This window comes from Gossypium hirsutum, chromosome D05 (genome assembly GCF_007990345.1).
Source record: "Gossypium hirsutum isolate 1008001.06 chromosome D05, Gossypium_hirsutum_v2.1, whole genome shotgun sequence".
NCBI classification, from domain to species: Eukaryota; Viridiplantae; Streptophyta; class Magnoliopsida; order Malvales; family Malvaceae; genus Gossypium; species Gossypium hirsutum.
Genome location: NC_053441.1, coordinates 13,045,062 through 13,054,852, shown reverse-complemented (window position 1 = coordinate 13,054,852; position 9,791 = coordinate 13,045,062). Strand labels below are relative to the sequence as shown.

The 9,791-nt window shown below is 37.8% G+C and overlaps 2 protein-coding genes across 4 annotated transcripts; one reads left to right on the top strand and one right to left on the bottom strand.

The window, feature by feature from the left end:
* Positions 1-257: 257 nt before the first annotated feature.
* LOC107905974 (50S ribosomal protein HLP, mitochondrial) lies at positions 258-2,572 on the top strand. Of its 2 annotated transcripts, XM_016832777.2 has the most exons (4): positions 408-441; positions 1,228-1,319; positions 1,439-1,494; positions 1,984-2,572. In XM_016832777.2, the coding sequence occupies exons 2-4, from the start codon at positions 1,298-1,300 to the stop codon at positions 2,356-2,358; spliced, it is 453 nt and encodes a 150-aa protein (XP_016688266.1). In that variant the 5' UTR covers positions 408-441; positions 1,228-1,297; the 3' UTR covers positions 2,359-2,572. The 2 variants fall into 2 exon arrangements, with proteins under 2 accessions (XP_016688265.1, XP_016688266.1); XM_016832776.2 differs by lacking the exon at positions 1,439-1,494 and having other exon boundaries at positions 258-441.
* A 54-nt stretch (positions 2,573-2,626) lies between these two features.
* Positions 2,627-6,077, bottom strand: LOC107905973 (probable inositol transporter 2). Of its 2 annotated transcripts, XM_016832775.2 has the most exons (7): positions 5,610-6,077; positions 5,446-5,516; positions 4,308-4,643; positions 4,129-4,236; positions 3,444-4,046; positions 3,093-3,354; positions 2,627-2,984 (listed from the first exon to the last, which is right to left on the bottom strand). In XM_016832775.2, exons 1-7 carry the CDS (start codon positions 5,743-5,745, stop codon positions 2,872-2,874), a joined length of 1,629 nt encoding a protein of 542 aa, XP_016688264.2. In that variant the 5' UTR covers positions 5,746-6,077; the 3' UTR covers positions 2,627-2,871. The 2 variants fall into 2 exon arrangements, with proteins under 2 accessions (XP_016688264.2, XP_016688263.2); XM_016832774.2 differs by having other exon boundaries at positions 2,627-3,354.
* Between the last annotated feature and the right edge of the window lie 3,714 nt (positions 6,078-9,791).

The window sequence follows — 9,791 nt, the reverse complement described above, 5'->3', positions numbered from 1 at the left end:
TTGAGAAGTGAGGGTAGCTATGCTATCCGCCACAACTGTAACAGTGTAACTCCATTAACAACTCTATAGGTTTTTTAATCTTTGCCCACTTCTTTGCATGAGTAATTTATGATGTCGACAAACTTTGATGACGTGAGTCAGTGAGGGCAGGGTTTGATTTCGTAAGAATGTTCATATCTAATTCAACATCAAGAATTTGTTTTTATTTTCATTGATGGACTGTTCAGGGAAAAAGGGAAACCTTTTTATATGAAGTAATTATATATAATGCGTTGGGCTAGTCCTATTTAAGCTTGAGCCCAAACCCAATCTCCTTCTTCCTTCAAGTCCCTACTTCCTAGTCCTAGGGTTCTTACTTTTCACTCATTTTCCTCTTTAAGGCTGTCGAATTAAGTAAGAAGCGGAAGATGGCTGCAAGCTTAGCTTCCAGATGCTCCAGGGGTATGTCATGTGATTTTTTCTTGGTGTGGGCGTTTTTAGTTTTTTTCTAAGGGTTTTTGTTGTCCTTTCTTTCTGTTAATGGACATTTTCAGATTACCAGCTCTTCTATGAATAGCTTACAGAGCATTCCGATCCAACTATGTCCATATGCATAAAGTTTAAGTTTTTCTTTGATTGATATAGAGGAAAAATTCTTCTAGTTAGCTATAAGTTTGGACCGAAATGAATAAAGGTTTTTAACCATTGAACCCTGGAAATTCAACGATATTATTTTTTGGAGGGGTTGAGATGGGTTTGGTGGAACTTATTGAAGCTTATCTAGTCTCAATAGTGTTGCTTCTTGCTCATCTTCATATGGAAGTCTTTTGGTGATTTGTTAGCATTTTGTATTCTGTCTACAATTCTGTGTTTAGAACTTTTTTCACTGTGTTTTATGATTCTTTTAGTCACTTGTGTTTCGTTTGATGAGGATAGCTTTAAGAAGCCTCTTAATTTGTGGGATTTTAGGATGACCTGTTTATGAATTCTGTTTGTATCTATTCTATCATGCTGGGTTTTTTTTCCCCTCTTCTTTCTTGTTTACGTCTTCTACATAAGTGCCGGGAACCATTGGTTAGGTTCTTAATGCTTGTAATCTGACTATCCGCTGAACTACATTGGTTTTGTTCCTCCCACAAGTGATGTAAATATGTTTTTGTATCATAAAATTAAAACCTATATGTTCATAATTCATTTTGTATCTAGTCTTGTTTCTCTAGCTTTTGTTTGACTCTATGGTATATGCAGTGGGACGTTCATTGATGGATGGCCTTCGAAACAACTTCTCTAATTTACCAAGCACATCAAGAGAGACAACATGTGGCAGTTTCCTGTATCAGGTCAGCAAGGTTTTCTAGCATGATGTTTCTTTTTAAGCTTGGACTGCAATAGATGGAATCATTCACGTGGAGCACATGCTAGTGTTCATGCTATATTAATATTATCCTTGGAAATTTAGATCAAGTTCCCCAAATCTCCGGGAATAGACAAGCCTGTGGGAACAGCTTTGACAAGGTTGGTCATGATGTCATTTTTTATGGTCTGAAGTTATGCATGTCTCATTAAACCTAAATGGTTCAAAGGGATAAACATATTGTTAATGAGCATCAATTTTTTACTAAACTTTTCCCTTACTCCCTATTTGTTTCTTAAGCATCAAACATGTATAAGAAGTAAGAACCATTGAGACAGCTTTTGAAGAGCTGCATATGAGCCTGATAGGATGGCAGCCTGAACTACTTAAATATGATTTCAGTGATGTTGACAGGAGTTGAACCTATTGTTAATGAAAGTTATATTTTGAGTCTTATGTTAGGATCCACATAGCTATTGGAATAGGATAATTATTCTTGTAGCTTGATGTGAGAGTGATAAGAGTTTTGTTGAATGTTCAATATTGTAAGTGTATGGTTTAAGTCCTGATAATATTCCATGGTTCTATGATAATTGCCTTTGTGGTATTTTCTTTGATAGGTAACCCTTATATTTCATTTTATTCTGCAGCAACAAAGGACTTTCATACAGATGAGAACTGTTCTAAAAGTAGTGGACAACTCAGGGGCAAAAAAGGTGATGTGTATACAAGCATTGAAGGGGAAGAAAGGGGCAAGATTGGGAGACACCATAATTGCATCTGTAAAGGAAGCCATGCCTAACGGAAAGGTGAAGAAAGGAAAGGTGGTATATGGTGTGGTTGTGCGTGCTGCCATGCAGCGGGGTCGTTGTGATGGGAGTGAGGTCAAGTTCGATGACAATGCAGTTGTTCTTGTTGACAAGCAAGGCCAGCCAATAGGGACCAGAGTTTTTGGGCCAGTTCCTCATGAGCTGAGGCAGAAAAAGCATGTCAAGATCCTCACTTTGGCAGAGCACATTGCCTGAGGCATGGATCCATCATATTTTTTCCCCCGAACATGACTTTTTTTAGCAATCCAAGCATTTAGATATTTTCATGTTGTCCCAATAGCAGGAAAAAAAATGGGAAGAGGGAAGAACTAATCTGTTGTTTCTATCACAATCCTGAGCAATGATTAGTAGATGTTTGCCTTATCTTTAATGAGAATGCAATATATCTGATAAGACAAAATTGCATTGATGACCTCATGCTATTCTTACCTGGTTGAATAATTAGGAGATGCTCAGAAGAGTCTTTTTGTAGAAAAAAAATTATGATATTGAAAAGTAGTTCGCAGTTACAGTTGACAGTTAATTCATGCCCTTGAAGTACTGCTATTTACCCTATAAAATACTTTATACTTAGAAATGCCTTAAAGAAGAAGCTTCGTACGGAACATGTATGGGCATTTTCTCACACTGAGATCAGTTCTGTAGAGAGAAAATAGAGAAAAATAGCAGCTTTGATTATCAAACTAATTGAAGATGCAATGCCCAAATTCAAGTGGCTTGGCTCTTCTCATGTGGTTTGTTACCTTTCTCCCAGAACTTGTAGTGTAAAGCTCTACCCTCCAACATCTTCTCAATCTCCTCGATAGGTAGCCCCTTTGTTTCTGGCACATAGATGATCACAAAGAGTAAAGCCATCACGGAGATTACCCCAAATATTAGGAATGTCCAAGATGTTCCTATTGCTTCTTTAAGTGATAGAAAGGACTGACCCACTATGAGATTCGAGATCCAGTTAGCTGTTGCAGCAATTCCCCCACATAATCCTCTGAACCTGAGTGGATAAATCTCAGAGTTCATTATCCATGGGACACTTCCCATTCCAGGTGAGAAGAATATGATGTAGAGAGCCAGACCAATCAGCGCGAGCCATCCATATTTGCTTGGACATCCCCTTGTGTACCATAGCCTAGTTTCTTTATGGCACATATCCTTCACTGTGTCATTTGAGATCAGACAAGCTCCTGGCAGCAACTGAAATAACGAGAACTGATTAATGAAGGCAAAACATGCGACTTTATCGAAAGTTATATTTGGATTTTTTGGTTTTCCATGTGATTTACCTTGTTTGTTGGTGAAGAACAGAAACCACAATCTGGAGATGAAGCCTTCAAACACGTCATGCAATCCCAAGCACCGGAGTTTAAAGCTGAACTATAATCCGGACATGTAATGTTTGAAAAGTGAGATGTTTCAACCCTGCTAACCATTGGAGAATGTGTTGTGGTCTCATGGAAAACTCCTGATAAAACACCAAGTGAAACCACCACTCCAGTTAAACTAATTATTAGCAGCTTCTTCCTCCCTGTCCTGTCAATAAAGTAAATGCTGACAATGGAGCCAAAGGCATTGAGGCCTGCAGTGACAAGGGAAAGGAGGAGAGCTGTCCGGTTAGAGGCAAAACCAGCTAACTGAACTATGGTCGGACTGTAATACATGACTGTGTTTATGCCAACAAATTGTTGGAAAACTTGGAGTCCTACGCCAGCAGTGAGCCCTCGCCTCACTGCTTTGGTTTTCAACAGTTTAATAATGTTCATCTTTTCGGAAGATCCTTCTTCCTTGATTTCAGCCTCCACGGATTCCTTTAAATCTTGAATTTCTTGTTCCACTTCATGAGCTGGGTAAATTTTCCTCAATATCACTTTGGCTGCTTCTTCTCTTCCCTGTATTTTTTATTAAGACGACAAAGAATCAATATTTGGAAGCTTGAAGACCAAATACATGCGACATTAGAATTCAGGGAACCTTGCGGTATAGCCAACGGGGTGATTCTGGAAGAAGTAACATTAGAATGAACTGCAAAAGTGCTGGAAACCCTGCAACTCCAACCATCCACCTCCATGTCCCTGGTGCCTGAACAAAAACATTTATTCAGTTTTTTTGGGGCGGGGGCTATAATTTGCTAACATGTTTTGGTAGCTTACCTTGGTAAAAGCCAAGTTGATAAGGTAAGACAGGAACTGGCCACCAGTGATAAGAAATCCGTTGGTACTAACAAGGGCACCACGGATTTTGGCCGGGGATGCTTCTGAAATATATAGAGGAGAAGTCATTGACGCCATTCCGACACCGAGTCCAACAAAAATTCGGCCGACAATCAAAAGAGCAGCACCAGGAGCAGAGGCCATGATTACAGCTCCAACAAAAAACAGGAAATCAGCAATGAGAAGTACTCTTCTCCTTCCAAATCGATCATTCATCCACCCACCAACTGCAGCTCCAATGATGGCTCCAGCAACTGCCATGCTCACTATGCTCTCCTGTTACATGTATACATCGACAAAACTGGTCATGTAATCAAAATGGCTTAAGTAGCTAGTAGTAAATTAGTTGCTACATGGCGATGGAAGGACCCAGAATTCGTTTCTGCCAAGTTGCCTCGGGGCTTGAACGAAATCCCCTGATAGTAAACTGTTCCGGTTTCAAGGGTGTCTGGGTTTTCAGAACATTCTCTTTAAGCTCAGGTTTGTATTGAACAAAGGCTCAATCTCAAACACCCCAAGTCATGTCTTTTTTATTTATTTATATACAGTTTTATTATATATGTGCAACTGAACTTTTCAATACAAGTCACACGAACTGCAGAAATTTGTTTTAAAAGGTTCAAATGTCAATTTTTTGAAAAGGCAAAAATGATTATAAAATAAAATATTTCTGATGAAATCCAAGAAAACGTTGACGATAAACAGTTTTAGAAGAAACAAGCTTGGGACAAGGACTTTACACGACACGAAGGCCCCAAAGACTTGTACTTAGCTATAGAGAGTTTACAGTGTTTAAGCCAACAATCCAATGGGATTATCACCAATTTACCAGCATTTTTAGATGAAACAATGGTAACCGATTGCTTAGCCAAAGGCTAGTTCAGCCATTTCAAGGGTCTACGTAAGAGCGGTTGGTGTTGTATTTACTTGGGATAAGTAAAGACAGATTTCATTAAACGGACAATCATTGTCCAAAAATGGACAGATTTACCAAGAAATTTAGACAAGAACCTGGAAACATTTACATAAAAAATTTCATAACATGAAAGTAGAAGCAAAATATGTAAAGTTATGTGACCTGTAGAACAGTCTTTCTATCCACAGACTTGAAATCATCTCTAATGTAAAGGAGAGCACCAGATATCACACCTGCAAGAAAATATATATATATTTCCAGTGTCGTAGAAAGAAAAAGGAAAAATTATATTAAAGAGATGCATAAAAAAAAGGAAGAAAAAGAACCAGTGTCGTAGCCAAAGAGAAGGCCACCAATTCCAGCAGAGAAAGCAAGGCGAAGAACATAAGGGTTTCTCCATGTTAGAGAGAGACATTCCTTGAAAGCTGAGGTATCAGTGCTTGTATGTATCCCTCCTTCCATTTTCTCCCCTACAAAGGCTAAAAGATTTCGCAAATTACTTCAATATTCTAGCTCCCAAAAACACACCAATATATATATAGCTTATATTTTCCAATGGAATTGTTTGGATGGGCAATAGAAAGATAGAGGGAGTCATACAATGGGGTTTTGTTTTGTTTTTGGTTTCCTAGAAAATTAGAGAGAAAGAGAGGGCGAGTGAAGAAGCAAAGAGAAAAATGAGGGAAATCGGGGAGATAAGAAGGATTTGTGTATTTGAACATCTCAGCCTAAGTGAAGACTGAAGAGTCGACCAACTTTTTCGTCTGCTTGCTTAAGTGCATGATCCTTGTGAAAACAATTACAAACGCTAATTAAACAAGATTAAGCAACACGCCCTTGATTGTTATACAACTTATTTTTAGAATAAATTGCACCAACCGTCCCTAAACTATGCCTCATGTTTTAAATTGGTCTTTAACCTTTAAAATATTCTAATTACATCCCAAAACTCTGGAGGTTATATCAATCAAGTCCTTCCGTTACTAAAACCGTTAATTCACCATTAATTGACACCTCATATCTTATGTGGAATAATTTGAAATTAAAAAATTAAATTTATTATCCAAGTAAATAATTTTTTAATTAACCATTTTAAAAGAATTAAAAGTTCACTTGTTTTCTATTGATTAAAACAAAGTAAAGCGAGCCATCCCAATCTACATGGTTGACAAATATTTTCGGAGACAGCAAATTCAAAATTAGGATATACTAAACATTAACTTCAATCGTCTTTTTCCTTTTCTTCAAAAAACAAATTATATATAATCCCAGCTTTTTTAGAATATTAATATATTTCTATAATTAAATTTAGATAATAAATATTTTTATTGATTAGATGATGATCATTGTTGAACCTTGCTCTGGAATATTATGTTTAAGATCAATCACTGAGTTTTCAGCCTTTTTTTTAGTATAACTAGGAATTATATATTGAATAAATTGAATTATCGATGGCATTATTACCAAATAAAGCTTCTTAGTAGTTTCCCACAAAATAAGATTATGAAAAAGAAATTCACTTTCCATCTTCGAGCTTTAAAAAGAATCGACCAAGGGATAAAATTTCTGTACTATATATAGTATATTTTTGTTCGTTCATTAAGTAACATCAGCAGCACGTAGTGTGAAGGAACTTTGTAATGCGGTCCTTGGATGTTCAAAATGGACGTATGCTATTAAACTACATATTATTATCATCATTCAACTTTAGCTATGACAAATAGCAAATGACATTGGTTCATCATCCTGTTAACATTAATGGAAGACAATTAATAATGGTTGCCATTAACATTAATGGGAGACAATCAATAATGACAACCACCAACTTTGGAAAAGTGGCAAGGGATAATTTTTTTTGGTCCTTGAGATAATGGGCTATTTATTGTTTGGTCCTTGAACCTCAACTATAAATAGGCCTTCTCATTTCTCATTTCAATTCATCCCAACCAATCTTTCTCTCTTAGTTTTCTCTCTTCTCCCATTTGAGAATTCTTAAGGAATTCTATTTGTTTGTAATATTTTGGAGATAGTAAAGTTATCATCTGGTTTTAGTAGCCCGAGGACGTAGGTATAATTTACCGAACCTCGTTAAAACTCTTGTGTTCTTTTTGTCCTATTTTTCTTTCAATATTTGAGGGTATAATAGTAGTATTTAATTGTGCTATTAAATTACGTTAGAAGGAATATTCTGACTAAGGAAAGACTTGGTATTTAAGAGATTCTTGTGATCCACCTCTCTTCCCTGGGAATTGAACTTTGTGTGATTTTTTAGTACAATAATTTACACGCTTCCGACCCTATTGGAACAACAAGTGGTATCAAGAGCCGAAGGTTAATCGTAGTATGCTCTGTGGTTGCAGTTTGAATTGATCTTCCACATCAGAAAAGATTTCCTTAGGTATATTGAAAGATTATGGAGAAAACGGTCGGTGTAGGAGCTTCAACATCGTCCATGTGGACAAGACCGAAAATTGCAAATGCAAGACTGGCCGTGGAGATCTTTGATGGCACGGGCTATTTTGGTATGTGGCAAAGTGAGGTTCTAGATGCCCTTTTTCAGTAGGGTCTAGACATTGCCATTGATGAAGAGAAACCAGATGATGTACAGGAAAAAGATTGGAAGGCGATCAATCGGTTGGCATGTGGCACAATTCGATCATGCCTTTCTCGAGAGCAGAGGTATGCTTTTTCAAAGGAGACTTCTGCAAATAAGTTGTGGGTGGCACTTGAAGAAAAATTTTTGAAGAAAAACAGTCAAAATAAGCTCCACTTGAAGAAAAGACTGTTTCGCTTCACATACGTCCCAAGTACCACAATGAATGATCACATCACCAAATTTAATCAGTTAGTCACTGATTTGCTGAATATGGATGAGACATTCAAAGATGAAGATTTGGCTTTGATGCTGTTGGGGTCACTTCCTGAGGAGTTTGAGTTCCTAGAAACTACTCTACTTCATGGCAGGAGTGATATATCTCTGAACGAAGTCTGTGCGGCCTTATACAGTTATGAACAGAGAAAGAAGGACAAACAGAAAAACTCAATCAGAGATATAGAAGCTTTAGTAGTCCGAGGTCGTTCATACACTCGGAAGAAAACTCAAAAGGGGAGATCAAAGTCAAAGTCCAGACTCGGGAAAGATGAATGTGCTTTTTTTCATGAGAAAGGCCACTGGAAGAAAAATTGTCCAAAGCTGAAGAATAAGGGAAAAACTGCTGTAGATACTTGTGTTGCAAAGCATGATACCAGTGACTCTGAACTATCACTGGTTGCATCATCATCGTCGTTCCATTCAGATGAGTGGATATTGGATTCGGGTTGTACCTATCATATGTCCCCTAACCAGGAGTGGTTCTCTGATTTAGTAGAACTAAATGGAGGAGTTGTTTATATGGGCAATGACAATGCCTGTAAAACTGTTGGGATAGGTTCAATCCAATTAAAGAATAAAGATGGATCAACCAGAGTTCTGACTGATGTTCGGTACGTGCCCAGTTTGAAGAAAAATCTCATCTCATTGGGAGCCCTGGAATCCAATGGTTCAGTTGTTACTATGAGAGATGGGGTTTTGAAAGTGACATCTAGCGCACTTGTGATATTGAAGGGCATCAGCAAAAATAACTTGTATTACTACCAAGGTAGTACAGTTATTGGAGCAGTCGCTGCAGCTTCCGGCAACAAAGAATTGGACTCAATACAGTTGTGGCATATGAAGTTGGGACATACCAGCGAAAAATCCTTGCAAATTCTGGCAAAGCAAGGATTGTTGAAAGGTGCAAAGGCTTGCAAATTAAAATTTTGCGAGCATTGTGTTCTGGGAAAGCAAAAGAGAGTGAAATTCGGTACTGCTATCCATAATACAAAAGGTATTTTGGAATATGTTCAGTCAGATGTGTGGGGGCCTTCCAAGACACCTTCATTGGGAGGAAAACACTACTTTGTTACTTTTGTTGATGACTTTTCCAGAAGAGTTTGGGTGTATACCATGAGAACTAAGGATGAAGTGCTTAGAGTTTTTCTTAAATGGAAAACTATGATCGAAAACCAGACTGGCAAGAAAATCAAGCGGCTTAGGACGGACAATGGAGGGGAATATAAAAGTGATCCGTTCTTCGATGTGTGCCAAGAGTATAGTATTGTTCGACACTTCACAGTTAGGGATACACCACAGCAGAATGGATTGGCAGAGCGTATGAATCGAACATTGCTGGAGAAAGTTCGATGTATGTTGTCCAATGCTGGGTTGGGCAAGCAATTTTGGGCTGAGGCTGTGACATACGCTGGCCATCTTGTTAATCGTTTGCCATCATCTGCATTAGAAAGAAAAACTCCTATGGAGGTATGGTCTGGAAAACCGGCTACAGATTATGATTCCTTACATGTGTTTGGATCCACTGCATATTACCATGTGAAGGAGTCAAAGTTAGATCCGAGTGCAAAGAAAGTTCTCTTTATGGGAATCACTTCTGGAGTGAAGGGATTTCGTCTTTGGTGCTTAAGCACAAAGA